At 38.1% G+C, this 27,772-nt stretch overlaps 2 protein-coding genes across 5 annotated transcripts in view; one reads left to right on the top strand and one right to left on the bottom strand.

The window, feature by feature from the left end:
• The window catches only part of EIF5B (eukaryotic translation initiation factor 5B), a 100,902-nt gene extending 88,001 nt beyond the window's left edge, over positions 1-12,901 (bottom strand). For both annotated transcript variants that reach the window (XM_078056819.1, XM_036105256.2), the window contains exon 1: positions 12,674-12,901. In XM_078056819.1, the coding sequence (XP_077912945.1) occupies positions 12,674-12,708 (35 nt within the window). In that variant the 5' untranslated portion in view covers positions 12,709-12,901. The remainder of the gene's footprint in view (positions 1-12,673) is intronic.
• A 933-nt stretch (positions 12,902-13,834) lies between these two features.
• Positions 13,835-27,271, top strand: TXNDC9 (thioredoxin domain containing 9). 3 transcript variants are annotated; one of them, XM_078056820.1, is made up of 5 exons: positions 13,835-14,017; positions 16,343-16,561; positions 19,946-20,064; positions 23,453-23,707; positions 27,016-27,271. In XM_078056820.1, exons 2-5 carry the CDS (start codon positions 16,373-16,375, stop codon positions 27,020-27,022), a joined length of 570 nt encoding a protein of 189 aa, XP_077912946.1. In that variant the 5' UTR covers positions 13,835-14,017; positions 16,343-16,372; the 3' UTR covers positions 27,023-27,271. The 3 variants fall into 3 exon arrangements, with proteins under 3 accessions (XP_077912946.1, XP_035961150.1, XP_035961151.1); XM_036105257.1 differs by lacking the exon at positions 27,016-27,271 and adding an exon at positions 26,228-26,989 and having other exon boundaries at positions 13,837-14,017; XM_036105258.2 differs by lacking the exons at positions 13,835-14,017; positions 27,016-27,271 and adding exons at positions 14,210-14,564; positions 26,228-26,989.
• Positions 27,272-27,772: the final 501 nt, after the last annotated feature.

The following is a 27,772-nucleotide window of genomic DNA, read 5'->3' on the forward strand; positions in this document are numbered from 1 at the left end:
CACCCAAATATTTACTGCAACATTATAATAGCCAAGATACGGAAGTAATCCAAGTGGTCATTGATAAATGGATAAGGAAGATGTGGTGTATATATACAATGATACATTATGCAGTCATAAAAAAGGATGTGATCTCGCCATTTATGACAACATGGATGGACCTAGAGGGTATTATGGTAAGTGAAGAGTCAGATTTAGAAAGACAAATACCCTATGATTACATTCACATGGAATCTAAAAACAAAACAAAACAAAAAAATATGAATGAATAAATAAAAAGCAGAATCAGACCTGTAAATATGGAGACCACATTGATGGTTGCCAGAGAGGAGGGGGTGGAGGGATGCGCACAATGGGTGAAGGGGAGTGGGACATACAGGTTTCCAGTTATGGAATGAATAAGTCAAAGGAATAAAAAACAGCATAAGGAATAGAGTCAATGACACTGTAATAACGATGTATGGTGATAGATGGTAACTATGCCTGTGGTGAGCGTAGCATTATGTATAAACTTCTCCAATCACTATGCTGTACACCTGAAACTAATGTAATAATGTGAGTCAACTACACTCAAAAAAAAAAAGTCTGGTGGTTCCTGAAAAAGTTAAACATAGAATTGCCATATGACCCACAAACCAATTCCATGCCTAGGTATATACTCAAGAGAACTGAAAACAGGGATTCAAATACCTGTACACAAATATTCACAGCAGCACTTTTCACAGTAGCCAAAAGGTGGAAACAATCAAAATGTCCATCACTGGATAAATGAACATTATGTGGCATATATACATACAATAGAATATTATTCAGCTATAAAAACAAAATGAAGTACTGATACATTCAACAACATGGAAGAACCTCCAAAACATTATGCTACGTCAAAAAATCCAGACATAAAAGGTCATATATGGGGGCACCTGGGTGGTTCAGTCAGTTAAGCATCTGACTCTTGGTCTCGGCTCAGGTCATGATCTCAGGGTCATGAGACTGGGCCCCGTGGGAGTCTGCTTGGGATTCTCTCTCTTCCTCTGCCCTTCCCCCATTTTGCGTGTGCACACGCTCTCCCTCTCTAATAAATACATCTTTAAAAAAAAAGGGTCATACATGTGTGATTCCGTTATATGAAATAACTAGAATGGGTCAATCAAAAGACATAAAATGCATTAGTGGTTGCCAGGGACTCAGAGAATGGGGAAATGGGGAGTGACTGCTAATGGGTACAGGATCTCCTTTGAAGGAGATGAAATGTTTTGGAACTAGATAAAAGAGACTGCATAACACTGTGAATGTATTAAATGCCACAAAATCATATAATTAAAATAGTTAATTTTATGTTATGTGAATTTCACCTCAAAAAAATTTCACAAAACTGATTACATATTTCATATCAATAAGAGGAAGTTAATATAACTTAACACTTCAGTCATCATTTAGTAGTAGTAAGTTTGTAGGCTTGCAAAACAATTTTGTCTTTAAACCAAACAGCAAAGAATGCAGTTACCACTTATAAGTCTAATAATTCCCCCTTCATATTACCAAGAAGCTGAGATAACTGAATTTTGATAATTCTAAGTAAGTTCAGTGAGAGCACGAAGAAAATATTACACAGAAAAAAATAATTTTAGCCAGATACCTATAATGGAAGTGTGAATTTTAAAAATTATAAGCTACACCACAATGAAATGCAGTGTGAACCTTGTCTGCAACCTGGTTTGAACACTGTGAAAAGCCACTGTGCAGCTAGAAATTTGATATATGGACTGAATATTAAATATTAGAGAATTTGTGTTAATTGCACTAGGTGGGATAAGGGTTATTGTGGTTGTATAAAAAAACATTTAGGGAGAAAATGCCAAGGTATTTATAAAATAAAGTTCATATAACAAAAATGGGGACAAAATACTAGCAATGATTAAATCTAGGTGATGAGTATATGGGGGTTCGTTATACTATTCCTTCAACTTTTCTGTGTGCTTGAAATTTTTATATTAAAAAGTTAAATTTCTATATTTAAAAAATTACAAACTTGCATAAACAGAAAGTAAACTTTGGAATGAATCAGGAGCCTACTACTTTGTCTCGTAATTTCTGGAGTCTGGGAAGGTAATGCCTTCCCAACATTTCATTCCTTTAAGACTCTTAGCTATTTATATGCCTAAAAAAGGAAATCACTTTTCCTTATTTTGACTTAAATTCTTGAAAACTGAAAATCCACTGAGTACGTGCCTATTTTTTTTCTAGGTTCAGTCCTGGCATTTAAGTAGTACCTAACTTTAAGTAAAAGGTCACCAACCTGAGTGAAGGATTATAAAATAAAATGAAAATACTGGACAGTTGCATGACTGGCCTTGTACTGTTTTATGGAGCATTAAATACTGACTTTGCAAGGTAAAATTTCAAATCTAACCACTTTAAAAAATAAGAATGGGGCGCCTGGGTGGCTCAGTCGGTTAAGCGTCTGCCTTCGGCTCAGGTCATGATCCCAGGGTCCTGGAATTGAGCCCCGCATCAGGCTCCCTGCTCAGTGGGGAGTCTGCTTCTCCCTCTCCCACTCCCCCTGCTTGTGTTCTCTCTAATAAATAAATAAAATCTTTAAAAAAAAAAAAAAAGAATAGCATGTATAAATTGTAACCCAGGATAAAAGGAAGAAAATAGAAATAAAGCACGGCAGAACTGGTACAAATGAAGACAAAATAGATGTCTGAAGTAAGGTCAAATATATAATTAATACAAGCAATATAAGTGACTTTAAGCCTTCAAAGATAGGGTATCAAGTCCTATTATAAAAATTCAATGTTAACACTGTTTACCAAAAGACAGACCCAAAAGAGCTACATAGAAAGGTTAAAAGGGGAAAAAATGGAATGCTCAACAAAACACTAGGAAACCAAATCCAAAAACATAAAAAGAATTATACACCATGACCAAGTGGGATCTATCCCAGAATAGCAAGGATGATTCAACATACAACATACGTAAACAGAAAAAAAAGAGAAAACCACGTGATCATCTCAGTAGATGAAGAAACAGCATTTAACAAAATCCAACACTACAAACTAGGAACAGAATGGAAATTCCTCAACCTGGAAAAGGGCATCTCGGCAAAACATAGTTAACATCATACCTAATGGGTAAATACTGAAAGCTTTTCCCCCTTAAGATCAGAAACAAGACAAGAATGTCTACTCTCCCCACTTCTAGTCAACATTGTACTGCACAATCTAGCCAGAGCTTTCAGCAAGACAAAGAAGCAAAAGACATTTAGATTGGAAAAGGTAGAAACCATCTGAACTTGCAGATGACATGATCGTGTCCACAGAATCAACACACACACAAGATCATTAGAGCTAATAAACGAGGGTGTATGATTGCAGGATAAAAAATCAATATACAAAAATCAATTGTATTTAAACTATGCACTAGTAATGAACAATCTGAAAATGAACTTAAGAAACTAACCCCATTTGCAATAGTGTACAAAAGAATTAAATACTTAGGAATAATTTTTTTAAAAGAACTGCAAACATTGTACTCTAAAAACTGTAACCAAAAAAAAAAAAAAACCGCTGAACCTGAAGACCTAATAAGTGGAAAGACATCCCGCATTCATGGATCAGAAGGCATAATATTGGCAATACTCCCAAAATTGATCTACAAATGAAATGCAATCCCAATCAAAATCCCAACTGCCTTCTTTTTTGTTGCAGAAATTGTAAAGTGTTTCCTAACGTCTGTATGGAAATATAAGGGACACAGAATAGCCAAAACCATCTCAAAAAGAAGTTAGAAAAATCACTTTCCAATTTGTAAACTTACTACAAAACTACAGCAATCAAGACAGTGTGGTACTGCCATAAAGACACAAAGATCTATGGAACAATATTGAGAGCCCAGAAATAAACCCCTATATATATGGTCAATTGATTTTGACAAGGAATTAAAAAGAAAAGCCTTTTTTTAAAATGGTGCTGGGACAGCTGGATATCTACATGTAAAAAAATGAAGATGGATCCCTACCTCACAGAATAAAAAAGTAACTCAAAATAGCTCAAACATCTAACTGTAAGAGCTAAAACTATAAAGCCACTGGAAAGAAAAATACCTGTACACAAATATTAATATTTAGTTAATATTAAGTTATCTTCATGACTTTGGATTTGGTGATAGTTTCTTAGATCACATGCAACCAAAGAAAAAATAGATAAATCATACATCATCAAAATTAGAAACTTTTGGATGGACATTGGGGAGGGTATGTGCTATGGTGAGCACTGTGAATTGCGTAAGACTGATGAATCACAGACCTGTACCCCTGCAACAAATAATATATCTTAATTTAAAAAAAATAGAAACTTTTGTGCTACAAAGGACACCATCAAGAAAGTGAAAGGACTGGGGCGCCTGGGTGGCTCAGTCGTTAAGCGTCTGCCTTCGGCTCAGGTCATGATCCCAGGGTCCTGGGATTGAGCCCCGCATCGGGCTCCCTGCACGGTGGGGAATCTGCTTCTCCCTCTCCCACTCCCCCTGCTTGTGTTCCCTCTCTCGCTGTCTCTCTCTCTGTCCAATAAATAAAATCTTAAAAAAAAAAAAAAAAAAAAAAGGAAGGAAAGTGAAAGGACAGGGGCACCAGGCTGGCTCAGTCAGTAGAGCATGCAACTCTTGATCTCAGGGTTTTGAGTTTAAGCCCCACATTGGGTGTAGAGATTACTTAAAATCTTTAAATAAAGAAAGAGAGAGAGAGAGGAGAAAAGAAAGAAAAGAAAGAAAGAAAGAAAGAAAAGAGAAAGAAAAGAAAAAGAAAAGAGAAAGAAAGAAAGAAAGGACAGACAATAACCTCCTGAGGGAGAAAATAACCCACAGAATCGGACAAAATGTTTGCAAATCGTATCTGATAAAGGATTTGTATCTAAAATATATAAAGAACTCATTCCTCAAGAATAAAGAAGTCAATTTAAAAATAGGCAAAGGATCTGAATAGTCAGTTCTCCAAACAAGATATACAAACGTCCAATAAACACATGAGGACATACTCAACATCTTAGGCCATCATGGAATGCAAACTAAAATCCCAGGAAGACACCACTTCATACCCACTAGAATGGCTATAATTCAAAAAGTCAGATGATAAGTGTTGATGAAGATGTGGAGAAATTGGAATTCTAATACACATTGTTGACTGGAATGTAAAATGGAGCAGAAGCTTTAGCTGTTCCTGAAAAACTGCCTGGCCGTTTCTGAAGAAGTTAAACTATATATTACCCTATGACCCAACAATTTCACTCCTAGGTATAAACCCCAAGAACTGAAAACATATGTCCACACAAAAACCTGTATAAGTATTTTTACAGCAGTATGATTCATAACAGCCAAAAAGTAGAACCACCCCAATGTCCATCAACCGATGAATGGGTAAATAAAATGTAGTATATTCATATAATAGAATCTTAGAACATGATTCTAGACTTACAAGAAATGCCAACTACAATATCATCAGTCATACCTCTTAGCTTCAGCAAAGCTCAGTACCTGAAACCTAATGACATAAATTTGACTTAAAACAGTACTCAACTGTATTTTTAGGGACTGCTATCTAAAGTTTATGGTTTGAATAAAGTTTCAGAAACAGAAAAGCCAAACAAATATAAGTATATTTCTATCACCAAAAGGAGGAGTGAAAACCAATTATTCTAAAAAATAACTGCTACCTGGTGAAAAATAGAGATTCCTCTGAAAGAACATATCTGAAATTTTATATATCATGTCTGATGGGAAGGACTAAAACATTAAATCTTCATTGCTTTCACTTTAAACAGAAAGACGAGCAGTTACGTAATTAAATTGGTTAAGGGAGAAAGAAATTCTTTAAAGAAATTTTGGCACTGATTGACCTACAGACAGTGGCTGTCATTTTTCTATTCTCCCTCCTTGTTTGAGTTCTTAATCTTTAACAGTTCTTTCACCAGTAAAGATCCTATGCAGATATTAATTTTTCTTTGGAAAGTCTGTATTTTGGAATATCCAACATTTCTTAAATCAACTAGTATACCACAGTGAAAAGCCACAGGTTCCAGAGTTGGATTTGGCTTAATAGCTGAGAGGTTCTAAACTTCAAGCACATTATTATGTTAAACCCCACTTTCCTCTTCTATATATGATATACTACTTCTTAAATGTCTATACTTTCCCCTTCCTCCTAGATTCTCAAATTAATTACAACATGGTTATTGGTTCTACATTAAGTATTTTCATTAAAATTATATAAATACTGTGGTTACTGCTAAGACAAGCTGTGTTACTGTGATTACTTCAATACTGTTTAATAAGCGTTCAAAATACCTGTATATTTTGGACTTTCTCAACAGTTCATATTTGTCACAGGGCATAAATTAGAAAGAGAAAAAGGAGTCATTTGGGTGTCACTAACTAAAACATTTGAATGCTTCTGTAATGTCTTTAATTTTCTCCCTGCTCTTCCCCTTTTTACTATTTACCTATTATCACAAACTAATAATCTAATCACAATTTAGTCCTCACCCTTTACACATCTATTCTAATAAGAGTTCACTAAGTTGGACACAAGATAACCATCTTAAAAGTTTTCTCATTAAGCAAAGAAGAAAAATTACTGTATTAACAGCAACCAAACTATAAGATACCTAGGAATAAGCCAAACAAGAAATATTCTAAAGACTCAAATGAAAAAAATAAAATTTTACTGATCTACAATTAGCCAAATAGGGAAGTATGTCTTATTAATGATTTGTTTACCACTATATTTTGAGCACCTAAAACAACACTTGGCAATTAAGTGATTAAGCAGACAATATCTTGAATGATATGATGTGATACCACAATGATGACAACTGTACAAAAATTCTAAAAACTTAATGGGATTCCCAATTAAAATCAATCCCAAAAGATTTTTAACAGAACTTGATAAATTCACCTTATTACATTAAAAAAGAGAATCCTTTTTTTTTTTTAAAGATTTTATTTATTTATTTGACAGAGACAGCGAGAGAGGGAACACAAGCAGGGGGAGTGGGAGAGGGAGCAGCAGGCTTCCCGCTGAGCAGGGACCCCGATGTGGGGCTCGATCCCAGGAGCCTGGGATCATGACCTGAACCGAAGGCAGACGCTTAACAACTGAGCCACCCAGGCGCCCCTGAAAAAGAGAATCTTAAGTGGATAAAATATCAAGAGCATGAACACAACCACAGATGTCTTAAGTTGTCCTTGAGTATTTCCTAAGCATTTCTATTATCTGTTAGACAAACATTAATGACAGTCAAAGAGCTTGGAAATTATCTCACAAAGACCCAAATCTAGTTTAGGAATCCCTAAATCAGCTCAAAGTAGTCCCCAAGACCTGTTCAGGGGGTCTAAACTAATTCAAGAGATCAAAAGTATTTTCAAAATAATACTAGGAGGCTATTAGACTTTTTCATTCTCATTTTCTCACAACTGTACAGTGGAGTTTTCCAGAAGTCACATGATGTGATACTGCTACAACACTGAATGCACAGAGGAGAATCAAGTTCTCTTCTACTAAGCCAGACAGTAAGGAGGTTTGCAAAACTGTTTAATAATATCAGTCTTCTCATTATTTTTTTATAAACGATTACTTAACAATGCTACTTATGTTAATATTTAACATGTCTATTAGTTTTTTAAATTTATTTTAAGTAAACTCTTTGCCCAAGGTGGGGCTTGAACTTACAACCCCAAGATCAAGAGTTGGATGCTCTACCAACTGAACCAGCCAGGAGCCCCTAGTTTTATTTTTAAATTAATAACTACTTTAAGAACTTTTAATTTGTAATACAGTAAGTATCCATATAACCCACAAAAACAAAAACCTTTTTGGTTCCTTAGTAAAGAATGTAAAGGGGTGGTAGGACCAAAGTTTGAGAACTGCTGTTCTACCCTAACCACTGACACTCAGTTCTTCAGTTACACAATGCTTTGCTCACCTTACAGATCAAATGCAAGAATGGAAGAAACTTAGATGAATAAAGCACAATTAGTGGGCAAGCAACATCAAAAATAGCTGCATCAGCTCCCCAGAGATCACCACTACAGAAGGTAAAGTTACTATAAGCTAACAACAAGTTTATCATCTGCTTTCTTGTTCATTTATGGCAAACTAGGACTTCTCTTCTCCCTCCACATACTAATTTCCTAAAGTATTAGTACAGGAACAAGCTAAACCAAGAGAACTCTTGGATTATACACATCTTTTTTCTTTTTTGATCTAATACATGCAGACAGAAGGGCGTTTTTTTATTACCAATTCAAGTATATACAAATGAGAAATAAATTCCTTTGTTGAGCTAGACTATTTGCCACTTGGCCAACTCCCTCTCTGGAAAGCTCTGGACTACCTGCTATACTCAGAGCTCCTTCCAGGCAGGCTCCTAACCATCTAAAGGTTAGGCAACTGTCTGAGAAATAGCTAGAACTCTCAAGAAACCAGGGAATTTGCCAGTAATGATAAGAACAATATCTGAGTTAAAACAAAGAATAGTGGAGTCACTATACTGGTTCACTGCTGGTATAGAGAACCACAGCAAAAAATAACCTGATGCTGAACATACCCTAGAACTCTACGGAATCCTGAAAGACCTTCTAGGTCCTGAATGACATCCCCACCTCAATGATAGTTGATGGTGAGAGAGATGAAATAATTATCTTCCTTCCCTCTGTATCCTTTTGTTTTTTTTGGGGGGGGGTAATTAATCCTATTAAGGTGACACACCAACTTCCTTATAATCTGAAAAATATAACTACCACACTTAAGGGATCAAACAAACAAAAAAGGGACCAGAATAAAGAACTGGAGGCTGTGAAAGACGAAATAACCTAGATCCTTTTCTTCTCTACACTCATCAGTAAGAGAACATCAATCGTACAATGGAATATTATGCAGCCATCAAAAGGAATGAAATCTTGCCATTTGCAACGACGTGGATGGAACTGGAGGGTGTTATGCTGAGCAAAATAAGTCAATCAGAGAAAGACATGTATCATATGACCTCACTGATACGAGGAATGCTTAATCTCAGGAAACAAACTGAGGGTTGCTGGAGTGGTGGGGGGTGGGAGGGATGGGGTGGCTGGGTGACAGACATTGGGGAGGGTATGTGCTATGGTGAGCGCTGCGAATTGTGTAAGACTGCTGAATCACAGATCTGTACCTCTGAAACAAATAATACATTATATGTTAATAAAAAAAAAAAGACGACAGCAGAAGGGGAAGAATGAAGGGGGGGAATCGGAGGGGGAGACAAACCATGAGAGACAATGGACTCTGAAAAACAAACTGGGGGTTCTGGAGGGGAGGGGAGTGGGAGGATGGGTTAGCCTGGTGACTGCGTATTGAAGAGGGCACATTCTGCATGGAGCACTGGGTGTTATACGCAAACAATGAATCATGGAACACTACATCAAAAACTAATGATGTAATGTATGGTGATTAACATAACAATAATAAAAAAAGAGAGAGATCAATCATATTGTGTAAACGGAAACAGTAGGACATCACTAGAACACACAAGATCCCATAAGGTCCCATTATGTAAACCAATGACTGTGAGAATTGACTGTGACCTTATATTTTGTATCACCTACAGATATTGAATCCTAGCCCTTATCACATCAAGAGTTTCTCCAGCCAACTGAAAAAAGACAGGAAAACTTGCTGAATGTCTTATCAAAATCTCTTTCTCAGAATGAGAACAAAATTTGAGAACTCAGTTTTTAAACAAAAGTCACTGATACAACAAAGCATTTGATACCCAAATAAAATCAGATACTCAGATGAAATAAAACCTAATTTTAAATGAACACTGAGTGGCTGAGAAGTTAAAATAAGGATTAAATATAAGGAAGTAAGGATTAAAACGATAAAGTATTTTTCGTTCTTTCCAACCAGAAAAGTGACTCAATTCCCTGTATCTTGATAACTAATAAGCAGCTGCTAATTTCTCACCCAGTTCTACCTGGCCAGAAACATGTTCAGCTTAGCATAGCTTGAAAGGGAAGGGGTGGTGGGATGAATGTACAATCTTTACAAGTGGGGATCTTTATACAAGAGAATAAAACCAGATAAATATCTCATTTTACACAAACAAGGATATTGATCCTAAAATAGGGCTCTCTTTCTAGACTTTCTTCCCAGTGTATGTTTTTGTTTCTTTTACAAATATGTAAAATATCCTTGAAGAAATTGTATTTAAATATACAGAAGGTCAAAGCAAACTAATTCACAAGTAGTGGAACTTCCCTGCTACCCTCCTCACTCCCCACCCCCAAATATCTTCCCTGTCCTCCTACCCTCCAAAACATCTTACAAAGAATGCCAAAGTAAAAAGGCCAAGTAGTTCCAGTCAAAGGCAGACCTGTGCAAAACCCTGGGATTTCTTAGACATTATTTGAAAGGCATTCAAGCAAAGGAGTCCATGAAGCACTTGGAAAAAAAAAAAAAAAACTTGACATTGGCATATGAGAAAGTAAGTTTTCAATTACATTGCTACCACTTTCCCTTCAAAATGAGCCAAAATATGGGGCGCCTGGGTGGCTCAGTCGTTAAGCTGCCTTCGGCTCAGGTCATGATCCCAGGGTCCTGGGATTGAGCCCCGAATCGGGCTCCCTGCTCCGCGGGAAGCCTGCTTCTCCCTCTCCCACTCCCCCCGCCTGTGTTCCCTCTCTCACTGTGTCTCTCTCTGTCAAATAAATAAATAAATAAATAAAATCTTTAAAAAAAAATGAGCCAAAATGTAAGACCACAGATTAGTCTGCGGGGGTAAAAAACCAGTAGTAGCATTCTTTCTATACTACTAAACCAATCATTTAACAACAGGCTCCAGTGTTTGCACTTTACATCACTCACCAAAATCTTTATGAATCAGTAAGAAACACTCACTTTTTTCTAAAAATAAACAAGAATAAGTATCTCCCCTCTGAACAGCTTTATTCCACTATGAAAGAGCTTAGAAAGCAAAACACGTAAGTATAACATATACATGTATTTTTTTTTTTTAAATCTAAAGAACGGGACTTCCGTAATCCTGAACCAAACAAACCAAGTGCAAAAAAAAAGAAAAGAAAATTTTTTTTAAAAAAAGACAATGAAATTAGAAAACTGAGTGGATAGTCAATAATATTTAAGAAATCCTTCTTAATATTCCTTAGGCTTGATGTATCTGCAGTTGCTTTTTCCCTCAAGTATTTATCTTTCAGATACACCTGAAGGATTAACACATGAAGATTGAGATAGCTTTAAAATATCTTAGCAGGTGGATAGAACACGAATGGTCATGTGATAACCACGGTTGAAACCCGCTAATTAGTATACAAAGCTTTATTATACTCATCTACTTTTTGTACACGGTTGGAATAAAAATGTATCCTATGTGTCAAAACATCCTGCCAAAAGCAGAGAAATTTTTGTCCCACTAAATCACCCAGAAGTCTGCTTATTTTCTCTCATTTACCTGGTCTGATTAACAAGTTCTAGTCTGCAAGCCAATTAACTTCTTCCAATAGATTTGTAGCTGAAATACAAGACTCACCTTGGTGTCTTTTAATTCCACTCATCAGTGGTGTCAGGTGAGCAAACAATCCAGGAATTATAATTAGTAATCTTATTTTAACTTCAAGACCTGGTACCCATTTTAAGTCAAAATGAACTATCAGAGGTTGTTGTTTTTGGTTTTTGTTTTGTTTTGTTTTTTTAATTTACCTTACTCTCCCCTAGTATTTGAACTAAGTTTGGTGAGTGGTTTACAAAGGTGAAATGTAACAGATCTTCACTCCCAGGGAGTAAACTTTGAATGAGAAGAGTAAGAGGATTCAATAGAATGTGACATACGGAAATGTTGCAAAAATCTCGGGGTACGTAACTCCACATACACCCGTACACTCCCACCCGTACACTCCTACAAAGGAGAGACCCTGGTTGGTTGGTTTCGTCTCCTCCTCCTCCTTTCTTAGGGGGAGGTGCTAAAGAGCAAAGAAATCACCAAAAGACGGGCCGGAAGAAGGAAAGCGAAAAGCACGGAGTCTGGACAACCAGACCTTAAATAATTGGGAACTGTAAACACATTAAATGAGGTTAAGAGGGGGTTACCTATTAAACACCTCCCTGTAACTCCAACTCACCTGAGCGGCTCAGAGTTTAAAAAACCGAGCTGTAGGTACACTCTCATTCGAACTCCCCTCTCTCTTCAAGTATTCACAGGTACAAAGGCACTGAAAGAACTCTTCCTGACCCCCGCCAATAATAGCGCCACAAAAACAACTCTCACGCTGGCCGGGGCCACGCTGGCCAGGCCGTCCCCGGCCCAGCGACACCACGCGAGTCCCTCCCCGTAGGGCAGGGAACCCCAAAACCACTGCCCCGCTCCTCAGGCAAGAGATCCCTCTTCCCAGGCCGGGCGAGGGGTAGCGGCGGGACCAAGCCTCGACTGGAAGAACCCGCCCGCCACCGAGGCCCTCCGCGCCCGCCCGGAACTGGGGTCTTGGCCCCAGGCCGCCCATTCTGGACCCAGGCCCGGTGCCCCGTGGTGCCGGGCGCGAGCCTCACCCCCGTTCCACCCCGCGCCGGCGAAACCCGCGCGAACCACTGAGCTGCGCCCGACGCCACCGTGCGGACCCAGTTACTGGGTACCTGTCTTCGCTCTTGTTTTTCTGCTTCTTCCCCATCGTGTGTCAGCGGCGCTCGTAGCCCCAGCCCCTCTATTCGGTCTCTCACAGACCCACTGTCCCCCAGCCGACTTTGGTCTCTTTTCGGCTCGGCTCCCCTCGCACTGCCGCCTCTCGCACCCGGCTCTCCACAGACCCGCGCACTGGGACAGGGCACATATGGTGTGAGCTCTCAGTGCGCAAGCGCATCGCCCCGCCGCCTCGGCGTGGGGACGCAGGGCGCGGCTCATCGAGAGCTGCGCTTCGGGTAGAGCGTCTCCAGTTGACCAGCCGGCCAGGCGGGAGCCCGAGCGCCCCCTTTCCGCAAGCGTCCGCCGCGCACGGATAACAGCGGGGTTTCCTGGTTCTAGAACCCTGAGACAGACAATGAGGCTGAAAATTCCCCTTGTCAGCTCCATCTCTGGGGAGAACGCAGACTTGGAGTTTTGGAGCTCGGCTCAGAGGTAAGCCTTGGGCTTTCCTTCCACCTCTGTAGAGTCTTTGTATTCTCAGCCGCACGCAGTTCAGTAAAGAAACACAATGAACCAGTGATAGGCACTCTAGGTAATAAATCTAGGACAAATTGGGACTCTCAGTAACGTCCATGAATTATGAAGTCTGTTCAGTCTCTAAAAAATAATTACCATGAACAAAACAAGGACACACCCCTTAGTTCCCCGAAATAGAAATTAATCTTTACATCCAAAGTGAGAGCAAGATCTAAGAATTTGTGTTAGGGAAGTCCAAAGGGAACCAACCTACTAGAGTGGTAAACATGTTTAATATCTGGATCCGGACAGTGATACTACGGGTGTTAAGTATGTAAAAACTAATCATGCTGTGTAAGTTATACCTCAACTTAAAAAAAAAAAAAATGTGTTCATTAAACACGATGGAAGCGAAGTTGGAGTGTCACTCCAGAGCAAGAGCATAGCTATCTCTCGTTTCTGATGTAACATTACGTGTACTGAGGCTCGGAGCCTAAGGAAGTCCGACTCGGCCAGGCTGAGCACTGATAAACTACAACCTCCAGCATACTTTGCTCTCTCCCCCGTTGGCTGTTTATCCAGAACGAGGCTGAGAATCGGAAATCTCGGGTGGAGGATGGGAGCTGCGCACGCGCAGAAGCGCTCACCGTACGCACGCCCTCCTCCCCCGCCCCACTTCCTCGGGCGTCGCAGGTTGTATCGCGTGAGGGCCGCAGCCAAAGGGGTGGCGGAAGTGACGGCGGGTTCGCAGCCACCGGCAGCTGCTGCGAGGGTGAAGCCAGAGTGGACTCCCTTTCTGGAGCAGTTAGTTCCTCACTTCTCACGTGTCACCGAGAGCTCAGGTGAGGCAGAGGATGGTGTGAAAAAACTGGCCACCGCCTCCCGGTGCTGATGAACACTTCACCACTCAACATCCGGCCAGGGCGGGGGAGGGGCGCGGCCCAGACGTCCGTGTCAGTGAGGCGGAGGCGGCTTCGGCGCATGCGCCCCGGGAGTTGTTGCCCATGGGGCTACCTGAACTCCGTCTTGGTCGGTCCCTATGGGCTCAGGGAGTGGCGAGGAAGCTTTTCGGAAGGTATCTCGAGTGCAGTTCAGGTTGTTTTGGCGGGTGCATGTAAGGGAGTCAAGGAAACGGTTAGGTAATTTGAGGACAAGCCCCTTCCCACTGTTCCAGATGAACTGTAAAGAGGAAGAATCAGGTTTGTGGTTTGAAGAATGAAAAGTTATCGGGATCGCTACACCATCTCCTCTCCCCTTTGTGAATGCGGTGACCACCACCACCTGTCTCCAGAACAGCTCTTGTTATTCGCTTCTGTTCCCAGTTAGTCCAGAATTAAATTCTGAGTTTATCTCATAAAACTCCAAGGATCAGCATCCACTATACCTCTGGTAAGAACAGGTTCTGACATGTAAGTCAGTGTCTCAATAACCAGTTTTCTGCCTCATCCGGCTCCAACCCTAAGGGAAACAGTCTCACTGACATTTTTCTTTGGAGGTAGGAAGTGTGAAATTATTTTATCATATTTGAAATACAATTCCTTGAAAATGTATAGCATTTATGAGGAGCTTACAATTTGGTTTTTTAAACTCAAATACTTTTGAAACTTAAGGATAATTTGAACAGAAAGTAGGCATAGGTTCATTCAAAATTACAAATTTTTTTTTTTAAGATTTTTTTTTATTTATTTGTCAGAGAGAGAGAGTGCGGGGGCAGAGGGAGAAGCAGGCTCCACGCTGAGCAGTGAGCCAGATGTGGGACTGGATCCTAGGACCCTGGGATCATGACCTGAGCCAAAGGCAGACACTTAACCGACTCAGCCACCCAGGCGTCCCAAAATTAACAAATATATTTTGAGCACTTGCTGTGTTCCAAGCACTGCTAGCTCTGGGGATACAAAGATGAAATCAGTGCATTTCAACTGCTTTTCCTGTGAAGAAAAAAGAATCAAAAGTGAAGTTTGCAAGAAGACTACTTCTTTTCAGTTCAACAGTTGTAGAGGGTTTGTGTGGGCCAGGCTATATGTCAGTAATTGGGTCATTGAGTTCACAGTTTATTAAGATTTTTTTTTAAGGTTCTTCAGTAGTAGTTGCAACTGTGTCGTAGTTACTTGAATGCAACAGCTTCCTGCTTTCATAAGCAAATTATAAATTATATTTCTGTAGTAATACATAAAATTTCCATCTGATTGTTCCTGACAGAAAATACTACATCTTATAAAATATGTAATTGAAAAGAGCTTCCTTTTATCTGAATTAGATTCTGTTTTTAAACTCCTGTGTTACATAAAGGATCAGTATTTTTAACATTTGGAGTGGTATTGTTTTACATGAAAGTTAAGAACGGTGTCAGTAGATCCATACCAGTATCAGTCTTTGTAGCATTATAGATTTTGTTAGGTCATAGAGAACAGCAGTGAAAACTAAAGTTTAGGGAACACCAGGCACTGTTCTTTACATAAACTGTAAAGCACTTTCTCAGGAGTTAAATGAAAATCATTTAGGTAGAAACTTTGAAAAATATATTTTTGGCTCAACTCTGTTCTGTATTGAAGCAAAATTTGTTTTGTAGATGTATGTAAAACCTCAATACAGTTAAACTTCACTATTATTCAGTCATTTCTTCTTTATTTTTCTTCTGGTTTAAAAAAAGAAACACTGTTAATATATGTCATTAGGCAGAACTCCCAACTACCCATTTCTCTGTGGTCCTAAAGACTCCTCTTTGTTTTATTGTAATGAAACACAAACTAAATCAGAAGCACCTAAACCTTGCTCTAAGTAATCTTTGAGTGGTGTGACTATAACCTATGGAAAATTCAGTTTTAAAACATTTCAGTAAGGGGCGTTTGGGTGGCTCAGTCAGTTTCTTGATTTCAGCTCAGGTCATGATCTCAGGGTTGTGAGATCTAGCCCCAAATCGGGCTCCTTACTGAGTGTGGAGCCTGCTTAAAATTCTCCCTCTCACCCTCCTCCCCTTCCCTCTCTCTCCCTCTCTAAAATAATAAAACATTTAAGTAAAAATTCTTAAAGGTAACATGAAATGCTTGGTTGTCAGCAGAACGCTTTGTGGAGGACAAATTATACAGTTGCTAGAATTTTTGTAAATGAGATAGGAAACTTTACTTGCCTTTTTTTTTTTTCCCCCAACTTTCCAACTTTCTCCCTAGCACCAAGGCTGAACTATACCATTTAGAAGAATGGAAGCTAATGCATCTGTTGACATGTTTTCAAAAGTCCTGGAAAATCAGTTGCTTCAGACTACCAAACTAGTAGAAGAACATTTGGATTCTGAAATTCAGAAACTGGATCAGATGGACGAGGATGAATTGGAACGCCTCAAAGAAAAGAGACTTGAGGCACTAAGGAAATCTCAACAGCAGAAACAAGTAACCTCTCTGCCCTGCTTTCTGAAATTACTTTAACAGTATGCTCCTAACAACTTATATATACACGTGCTGAAGTAGTTTTATTTCAGTCCTTATTTTTAGGGTTGTTTTTGTTTTTTACTGCAGAGTAGTATCACTGTTAAAAATTTGCTGGGGAAAAAAATTAGTTTTAAAGATACATTAAAAATTAGCCTGCTCAGTATGTTAATCCACAGTCAAGTAAAAGAAACATGTGCCCAAGATCATTTTTTGAGCTCAGATTTGTTTGTTGAGGAGGGAGGGGACTAGGAAGAGCACTGGGAGTCAGTGATTTCCCTTTTAGGTGATTGTAAAGCCGATTATACTTTAGCTGTGATCAGTGTAAGTTAGGTGAGAGCTGTAAGGCAGTTTACATTGAAGAAATTATTTCAGGCATTTCCAATGTAACAATTACATGGCTTGTTTATTCAAAGGAATGCATGCTGGGTCACAAAGAAGGGTGGCCACAGCTCTATCCTTGTTGGTCTCTTAGAGTGTGAAGTGTGGAACAGACTCATAGACTCTGATCAAAACCAATTGGGATAAGTCCTGCAAATTTAATTTTGATTAAAAATTTTTTCATTGCTTTTTGTCAAATTGAAATAGATTATTATCAATTCTGGTTCCTCTTCAGTTGGCTGTGAATAAAACATGCACTTTAACTTTTCTAAAGAAACAGGGAGTTTTGTTTGTGCTGCTGTAGCATCTCTTTCATAATGTTTATACTCTCAGTGTTTATAAGAATTGCTACAAAAAGGAAAGAATCTTTTATAATGTGACTGAGTTTCTATTTTTATAGCTTGAGTTTTCTAAAATACAGTGTGTGTGTATATGTGTGTGTGTGTGTGTGTATGTGTGTGTATGTGTATGGTTTTGAAGTCAGGAGACTGTTTTTAATTATAATGCTAATAATTATCTAAGGTAATATATGATGAGATTCTGCTACAAACTCCTATTTCACAATCACAGTTAAGTAACACTACTAATTGCTAATAGTTCAACTAAAAAAAGTTGTCATAACTGGGATGTTTTTGTAGAAAGACTGAATCTACCTGATTTGCAGTAAGGAACATGCATAATGGCTTAAATGAAACTCAGCAGTTAAAACAATAATCTGAATACTTATTAAAAACCTGAGTCCTGCAGCCTTCAGGGATTTTTTTAATATGCAAATCAATTTAAAATGAATTTGTCATAGAATAACTGAGAGGGTCTTATTTTAGAGTTTTCACTGCATTGTAATAGATCTTTTTTATTAAAATGTTTTTTAAGGAAGTAGAAAAGAAGCTTTAATGGTTTTTATATATACTCTTTTTGAAAGAGTAGTATAGATTGCATAGTAATTTTGATTTACTGATCTATGTAGGTATCAGGAAATCAGTATATGCAGTGACATAAGCACTTAATAGGCTGATGCGAATCAATATTCCTCAGTCAGCAGAGTACCCTCTTCCTGTTAATGACAGCTAGTGACATGGGACTTAGGTAATAAGCAGAAGGACAGTTGAGAAATAGGAAGAGCGCATCCAAAGGCTTGGGTGATAACCACTAAGTGAGAGCTAGATGTTGCCCCACTGCCAGGCCTTTGGTAGGTTCAGCCTGCACTGTGATCTCTGCCCATCCTGCTTGATTCCATTCAGCAGAGGCCCTGTGGAGCATGAACTCTGAAAGAAACTGTACTGAGAGTACAGGGGTGTGCTGAGTGTCGGGAGATATGCCATGTGTTGGTGGAGGTTCAGAGTAGGCTTGCCTCACTCTTAGGAGCTTGCAAAGGTTCAGGTCTTCCACCTGTTGGTTAAACATATGAGAATTAATAACAAAAAGAGCTTTTTAAAAAAATATTCTTTTTTAACGGCAGTGTTATTGGTGAGTCAAGAAAAGCCATGAAATGTTATATGCCATTAAGGAACTGTATTTGAGAGTTTAAATTGTTTGTAGAAGTTTGACCAAAGAAATGTCACATAAGGAGAAAACACCAGGGCCTCCTGTGAGCGTCAGCTCAGCATAAGCCAATGTGAAATGGATACCAAAATTATTAATACAGTCTGTGTTAGCTTAAGTCCAGAGGAAGAAAGGAGATGGCACTCCTGCCCCTTTCTCGGTGGACCACTTCTGGAGGGCTGCATTCAGACTTCTGCCACTTTTTAACAGGATGAGGAGGAATTAGTCTCTGTTGAGAGGAGGATAATCAGAAAGTAAGAAGTGTAGAGATCATTTCATATGAGAAACAGCCAAAAGAAAATGAAGGGAGAGGTAGAGAAGAAAGGACACGGGTGAGATAGGGTATCTGAAGGGCTGACGTGTGAAAGACATTAGAACTTTTCTCTCTAATCTTAGGTCCAAGCTGAGATCCACAGACCAAAGTTACAGATATATTGCAGTTCAGTGTGAGAAGACCTTTCAAAAAATTAGAGAGTATACATGCATCTTCTTTTTAAGCACCTATGCCAGACATTATTGTAGATATTTTCATGTTGATAGTCTTACTTTCACAACTCAGTGAGAGAGTTGTGCTTTGTGATCTCCACTTTACAAATGAGGAAATGGAGATTCAGAAAGGTTATTAGAATTCTTAGGCTAATAAGTGGTAGAACAATTATTCAAGCCCATGCCTTCTGCCTGTAAGCCCAATGTTCCTTTTTATTAAAACCAGCTGCCTGAAAAAGGAAGCAAGCTTCCAGTTGAGACGATGAACCTGTCCTGTAGCAGGAAGCTTGAGAAACTGAAAGGTCTGTCAGGCACGGTTGATTAAGGGTTGATATATTGGTTGAGAAGTTGGATTAGATGACTGGTGGTATCTGTATTATTTCTGGACATCATGTGATTTTTTTCTTCCTAAGATACTACCCATTGGTGGCCAGGATAGAAGCAGTTCCTGCCTCTCTGAGCAAACAGGGCTCTTGAGCTGCAGAGCTGCAGAGCTGCAGTAACCACCCCTCCTTTTCCCCTCCCTACAAAGACCAAGTAGCTTTATCTCATGAGCATTATTTTTCAAAGCTTTGCATTAACTTGGACCTAATGCTTCTGATTTTAGTAGTTTGAATGCAGAGAAATTAAATGGATATTTACATTTTAAGTTTCTGGAGTCTAAATTTTTATTTTTAAAGATGTGAGAAAACGTATGTGTGAAGTTACCAAGACAGATGATTGTCTTAAACACAAATTGTGCTGAAAGATAGTCCCTGCCCACAGACTGTGTTTGCGCTGACACGAGAGACCTAGGAAAATAAATCACTAAGAGGAATTGATTTCTCTACAAGATAAAATCAACTTCATTACAGAATATTATAGCGATTTAGACACAAAATGTAAAGTGGTACTGAAAGATATTTCCAGTGTGTAATATTTCCCTTTTCTCCAAATTAGGAATGGCTTTCAAAAGGACATGGGGAATACAGAGAAATCCCTAGTGAGAGAGACTTTTTTCAAGAAGTCAAGGAGAGTAAAAAAGTGGTTTGCCATTTCTACAAAGACTCCACATTCAGGTAACTTTGTTTCCATCAGTGACTTGTTTAAAATGATGAGATCTTTGAGTAGAGATATGCTAACATAATAGGAAAATTAAAAAATTAGAGGAACTACTTCTAAGTTGTGTCTTTGTATTTCTGTAGAAGTCTCTGTTAAAGTTAAACAGTTGTTATTCTGAAGATTAAACTTAAAAACCTGTTACATAAAAAAGTATAAATGAGGGCACCTGGGTGGCTCAGTCGTTAAGCGTCTGCCTTCGGCTCAGGTCATGATCCCAGGGTCCTGGGATGGAGCCCTGCATTGGGCTCCCTGCTCAGCGGGAAGCCTGCTTCTCCCTCTCCCACTCCCCCTGCTTGTGTTCCTGCTCTCGCTGTCTCTCTCTGTCAAATAAATAAATAAAAAAAATCTTAAAAAAAAAAAAAAAGAAAGTATAAATGAATATTATTAAAAATCAAGATTATTTCCATAGAACTGGCCATTTTCTGAATTATGTTTTCATTAGATAACTTTAAAAACATCTAAGAGATGTACATGTAAATTTTTTTTTTCAACACAACAAGAATTATTTCTCCTTTTTTTGGTACTATTATGACATAGACACAATGTTGGGAGTGGGGGCCAAAACCTTGAACACTAGCTTTGAATTCACTCACTTCTTCTCAGCCAGCAACTCATGGGGAGACAATGGTTTGACCAAGCCTTTGACTAGAAGCATCATTGGGAGTGCCAGGCTTGGCTGGAAGGAGAGGAAAGTGATTTCTTTTGGAAAGCCCAGATCTGCAAACCTCTCTACAGAGGCAGAGTCCTTGTAAAATGAAAATACCCCTAGAAAAGGTTATATCTTGGGGCGCCTGGGTGGCTCAGTCGGTTAAGCGGCTGCCTTCAGCTTGGGTCATGATCCCAGGGTCCTGGGATCAAGCCCCGCATCGGGCTCCCTGCTCGGTGGGGAGCCTGCTTCTCCCTCTCCCTCTGCCTGCTGCTCCCCTGCTGTGCTCTCTCACTCTCTGTCAAATAAATAAATAAAATCTTTAAAAAAAAAGTTATATCTTAACTTAAGCCTTTATTTTAACCCCCAGATTTGATTTGTTACCAACTTTTAAAAATTGAGAGATAACAATTTTTTTAAAAACCCAGATTTCAGATGTTTAAAAAAATCAAATAACCTAATAGCAGACCTAGAATTCTGTAGGAAGGCAGTTTGCTAATACTGAATAGCAGCCGCCTCCCTCAGACACACACTCCAGTGTAGAGTCTCCATCATTCACTGCTGTCTCAGCCCTGCCCTCTTCTGCCATTTGCACAGCCTGCCCCGCCCTTGTCTTAAACTCACCACCCAGTAACTTAGTTGTTAATTCAGATCTTACAGGGATTGATTGCCTCGGACTTACTGATTAAGGTAATAAAAATGAAAATGTTGAGATGGTGAAATCCCCTGTAAGGCAAAGTGTGGGAAGGGTTTAGAAAAGAAAGGGTATCAGAGAAACCCTCTGTCACCGTGGTACTCTGTCCTCTCCCATTGGCACATATTTCTCCAGTTGCCAACCTCTGACATACATGATGAGGTGATACATTAATATCATATTAGTCTCTAAGGTTGATATCATTTGATGTTTATTAGATGTTTTTGCCCAGCCAGTAGATTGTTTTGTGAAAGCAGAGAGTTTGCCTGTATCGTGGCTCACCATGCTCCCAAGTTCCTACCCCTAGAGCAGCAATGACTGACACATAGTAGGTGCTCAATAAATATATTTGATGGTTGTATAAATGGTGCAACACCAGGAGTACTTATCTTCAAGCAAAAATGAAAAATCAAGAGGTGCCTGGTTGGCTTAGCTGGTAAAACATCTGACTTCTGATCTCAGGGTCTTGAGTTTAGCCCCATGTTGGGTATAGAGATTGCTTAAAAAATAGAAAAAAAGGAAAAACAAATCATTAGAAAATTTTATTGGTAGATCCAATAGATATCAGAGTTCCTGGTGCATAGTAGACTGGATACTTCATATATAAAATCCTGGAACATTCACAATGACCCTTTGAGGTAGATAGGTAGGTATAATTCCAATGCTTCATGCATGGAGACCAAGACTTGGAGAGATTAAGTGACTCACCTAATGTCACCTACTAAATGACAGAAGAGGATTCGAACCCAGGATTTAAGCCTAAGCTGTTTTAACTACACTGTGACTGCCGCTTCTAGGTTTTTAAAAAAATGAATTAACAAATGGTACAATCATAGATTTACTTAAAATAGGTTCCATATAACTCCAGTAAAACCATGGAGTTGACTTATATACAAGTTTTCAAGAACATATTTCTCATATAATGGTTCATTTATCATTTGTTTTGAGTTTCATTCAGGAACCATTTATTAACTTGTTCTCTCCTACCATTTTTTCACTACAATCTCATTGCTATACTACATGGGCGATACATGAAAAGATGCATTCAGAGGTAGAATGATGAGGCATCAAGGTTACCAGGAACTTGCTGGACCCAGTCTTAATTCAGGAATAACTACACCAAGAAGTATGCAGAAAGCCTACTAGTAACAACTATGAAACATTTGGTGTCTTTATCATCTAAAGCAGTAGTTATCAAACTTTATGGAGCATGAGAATCACCTGCATGTTTCCCAGCTCCACTCCCAGAGAATTTTGGTTCATCCATATATTTTAAAAGCTGACTTTAATGAACACCTGTGATTAAGAACTGCTCAAAAAGATTATTACAGTAGTCTGTTTCAGGAACACTAAAGGATCGACCACTTTAAAATACATTTTAACTTTCAGAAAATGTCATTTCCATTTTTCTTTTCAATAGAAAGTGGCTTAATAAAAGTTACTACTGGTATTTTTCATTTCTTTAGAACCATATGACCATAGTTATAGCCCTGACCCTATGCTTCTTAATGATTAGTTGCAGTTAGAAGAGTTCCTTCTCAGTGACACCATTCAGTCTTAATGACTTCTAAATATGGCACTGTGTGTACATTTCTAATTCTAAAAAGTATCTTCTGAGTTCTGTCAAGTCACATTTATTACCCTTCAAGCTCTGTGTATGAGACACCAGGAAACATGAGAGAAATGACAGTTTTTTGTTCTTACTGTGAACATGACAACTTCGTGAACCACTTGTGACTGAAAGTGTATATTTAGTATCTTGTTTTTCATAAGTATCATTAGGGCACATCTGACTTTCTAGAATACTGGATAATTTTTCTGCCTCTCATATCAGTTAACTAACCTATGAAATGAAATGAGGTCATCCGACACAAGCATAGGCTGGCTGCCAAATTACGAGACTCAAGCAGAAGAACTATAAAATTAAATGTACCTTTATGATACTTATTTTTAAAATGAAAAATCTGTTTTAGCTTTTGATTTTTCTATATGCTTTTATTTTTAGGTGTAAAATATTAGACCGACATTTGGTGATATTGTCCAAGAAACATCTTGAGACCAAATTTCTGAAGCTGAATGTGGAAAAAGCACCTTTCCTTTGTGAGAGACTGCGTATCAAAGTCATTCCCACACTAGCACTGGTAAAAGATGGAAAAACACAAGATTATGTTGTTGGATTTACTGACCTAGGAAATACAGATGACTTCACCACAGAAACTTTAGAATGGAGGCTGGGTTGTTCCGATATTCTCAGTTACAGGTAATTTTTAGCAAAACAATTGATTTTAATTTCATATCCAGTTGATATTTTTAGAGAAGTTTTTTTATATTAACATTCATTTTATGGAGCTAAGTAAGATCTTCTGGCTGAGATGTAGAAAATATTTCACAAATGAAAAACATATTTCTTAAAGCGTACATTATTAGCATGATCTTACAACAAAATCAGAGTTACAGATAAAATTGAGTCTTGGAGTACACCTAACTATAAAAGTTTTCATCCTGACAAATCTATTGAATCTAATTTTCTGTTAGTCTGGAAACCCAAAATGACATTTCAGAATTGACTCTTCCCTGATTTAAACCAGATTATTCAAATTGATAATGACTTATTTTTGAACATCAGATTTTTTAATGTAGCTATTCCTGTCTTCTGGAATATGATAAATTGTATAATCTCATTTCTGTGATCATCTTAAATTTTGTGGAGACAATCTCAATTTGAAAACAATCTAAAATCCAACTTCGTTTTTCATTCATGTCTTTCTTCACTTTGCCAAATAGTTTATCTGATTCCATAAGTCAGCACCTATCATCTTGCCTTCTGTGCCTGTTTTTGATTTGGAAAATTAACAGATAAAATTATACTATTATCATTCTATAGGCATAGTGCTTTTCAATAAGTAGAAAGTTCTCTTTTCCCTGTCCCTTTTTCTCTGAATCTCCCCTACACATGCCTAAATTATCCCTACATTATAGAAATTGACTTTGGAGTTTTAGGTTTTACTTTCTTAATAATAAATAGAATATTAATATTTATTAAATGTATTTTGAAATTATTTCAAACTTTAAACAAGTTGGAAACTAGTACAAAGAATTCTCATTTATCTTTTGCCCATATCTCTCAATTTTAAACATTTTACGTTTGCTTTGTCATTCTTTTTCTGAATACATACATTTTATTTTCAAAACCATTTGAGTGGAGGTTGAAGATGTATTGTTCCTTTACTCCTAAATATTTCCTTGTGTATTTTCCAACGAGGGCTTTTTCTATGTAACCATAGTACAATGATTAAGACAGGAAATGTTAAATAATTTACAGACCTTACTCAGATTCTACCACGGTCCCAATAATGTCCTGCATACTAAAATGTTTTATGTAGTTACTATGTATTTTTAGTTTCCACTAATCTGTGAAAACTTGTCTTATTTTTCAATACATGGACATTTTTGAAGAGTACAAGCTAGTAATTTTGTAGAGCATCCCTCAGTTTGGGTTTGTCTAATGTTTCAAGATTAGGTTTGGACTATGCATTTTCTCACAGGTACATGATAGAAGTGATATTGTATTCTTCTCAGTGTAGCACTGCAGGAGGTATAGGATGTTTTGTCTCATTTCTGGTGGTGGTAACTGAGCACTGGTTAACAAGTTGCCTACCAAGCCAAATGGTGATTTAAGAAGAACTTTTCCATATCTCATACTAATTTACTTTTTCATTTATTTATATTAGAATGGGCAATGGCTTATCTTATCCAGTGGCTTATAGTTCGCTACTAATATTTATTTTGAAGCCCAAATTGCCCCAGATTTGACCAGTGAGAGCCCCTCTCATGCAGGCTTCTATGTCCTTTTCATACGTCCCAATAGTTCTTTAAGCACATTCTTTCTGCTGCAAATAAGAGGTCTTAGAGGGATTCTCCCTAGAATTGACTATTTCTCCAAGGCACTGTGGTTCCTCTCAGTGGCACATATTTCTTTTTTTTTTATTATTATGTTATCTTAATCACCATACATTACATCATTAGTTTTTGATGTAGTGTTCCATGATTCATTGTTTGTGCATAACACCCAGTACTCCATGCAGAACGTGCCCTCTTTAATACCCATCACCAGGCTAACCCATCCCCCCACCCCCCTCCACTCTAGAACCCTCAGTTTGTTTCTCAGAGTCCGTAGTCTCTCATGGTTTTGTCTCCCCCTCCAAATGATATTTCAAAACCAGAATCTAGGTGCCAGGAATCTTCCTAGATATTTTTGAAAGAAGAAAATATCTCAGTTATTTATTAAGCATCATTGAAAAATTTCATTCCAATTCCAGGTTAATGATAATGAATTCCATGAGTTTTATTGATGTTTGTCTAAACATTAAAAGATGTGAAACAGGATCATACCAGCCATAACAAGCTGTAAAAAATCATTTTCCTGTGTCATTCTTATAGTGAAAAGGATCTAATCCAAGTTCAGCATATCCAGAACAGGTGGAAAAACTTTCATTTCCTTCTGTGCTTTTCAGTCAGAAAATCTGTTGGTGGTACGTCTTATGAAATGTTAGTAATTAATGATAAGAAAATAAAACATGGATCAAAAACATTTAGTAATACAAAATAGGGTTTAAAACTCTTAACCATCAGTATGAATAATACAGGTCTTCCTTGACACCAGCATTTTAAAGAAAACTATTCCATAGGTTAGGAAGAAAAGAGATTTTTGTGCAGGTTAACATACCAACTGTGCTAAATCATAAACAGTAAATGCTTTTCAAATTTGCTTTATTTTTAGTGGAAATTTAATGGAGCCACCATTTCAGAGCCAAAAGAAATTTGGAACAAACTTCACAAAGCTGGAAAAGAAAACTATCCGAGGGAAGAAATATGATTCAGACTCTGATGATGATTAGAAATTAGTTATAATTCTTTGTAAATTGTCTTTTTATTTCTGCTTACTTCAGAATTAGATGTGTTTTCTAAATCCCATTGGTTTTTATACATTGGTCATCTAATGGTCATGTTCTAGAGTTTTGTACAGTTTCGTTGCATTGAAAGACATCTTCAATATTTTCTGTGTGGCACTCATGTTTAAGTTGAGGAAAACTTCTGAGTTCTTAAATTATCCAGCAAGGGTCTGGATTCTCTATTTTTGAGATTGATTTTATCACAATATGATTCTTACGTCTTTATACCATTAACAGTTGTGTTTTTAATCTACTGGATTGGAAATAGGAATTCAGCAAATTATTCCAGGACTAATTCTTACATAGCATTATTTACTTTATACAGCAGATCAAACAACATTTACTGGTGTAACACACTCACTTGTAAATGAATTATAAACACTCTTTACTTCTGGAATATATTTAACTATTAAAGAACTGCCTATTTATTCTGTAGGCTTGTGTGTTGATGATGAATCAGCTGATGGCAGCAGAAAGCTTTTTCAGGTTTTGAGCATACTGCCTTATTTAAAGGATTCTGATTGCTTGTATTTTAAGACATGCATTAAAAAATAATCAGGACGGGGCACCTGGGTGGCTCCGTCGGTTAAGTCTGTGACTCTTTATTTCGGCTCAGGTCATGATCTCAGGGTCCTGGGATCCAGCCCTTTCTCAGTGGAGACTCTGCTTAAGATCTTCTCCCTCTGCGCCCTCTCCCCTCCCTCATGCTCCCTCTCAAAAATAAATGATCAGGAAGCACAACTGGAATGGCAACATGATCTGCAGACTCCTTGGTGAAAACCACCATAACTGGTAAATATATATGTATATTTTTTAAAGTCTTGGGAATTGTCATAAAACCATATAGCAAATAAAAACATTTATTACAGAAACATTTATTCAAGAAAATACTAAAGCTTGGTAATAATAGCCAGTCTCTTTGGTATTTGAGCCATGACCCCACACCATTTCTCCCCCTAGCTCCCGATTTCAGCCTACAATTTCTCCCTAGGATGAGCAGACTGCTAGCATTTCTCATTCTACCTGCCCCTATCCCCCAAGCTCTATGTCACAGAAGCTCTATTTCAGGTAACAGTAGCAAAGATGTCTGGACTTTCCTTCCTCTACCCAGTCCCCACTTAGAGCACTGAAGAGCTACCCCAGGAATGGCAGACCAAGAATACTGTTTTCTAATCACTATTGCCCCAGCTTATGAGTGGAGGTTCCATGCAAGGAAAGGCAAACAAGACCAGGAGTTATCATCCACTGCTCTATTTATAGACCACAGGTATCACTCCTAGAAAAACAGGCTACTCTCCCCATCCCCAACTCTGAGGCAGTAGCAAGCCGTAAAAACAGCTTCTATAGCATCCTCTTAAGTTCAAGCCTAAGGG

The sequence above is a fragment of the Halichoerus grypus genome, chromosome 10, assembly GCF_964656455.1.
Source record: "Halichoerus grypus chromosome 10, mHalGry1.hap1.1, whole genome shotgun sequence".
Lineage (NCBI taxonomy): Eukaryota > Metazoa > Chordata > Mammalia > Carnivora > Phocidae > Halichoerus > Halichoerus grypus.

Coding starts and splice junctions, on each gene's coding strand:
- TXNDC9 (XM_036105257.1), top strand. CDS start 16,373: ATGGAAGCTAATGCATCTGTTGACATGTTTTCAAAAGTCCTGGAAAAT. Junction 16,562..19,945: donor AATCTCAACAGCAGAAACAA/GTAACCTCTCTG, acceptor TCTCCAAATTAG/GAATGGCTTTCAAAAGGACA. Junction 23,708..26,227: donor TCCGATATTCTCAGTTACAG/GTAATTTTTAGC, acceptor CTTTATTTTTAG/TGGAAATTTAATGGAGCCAC.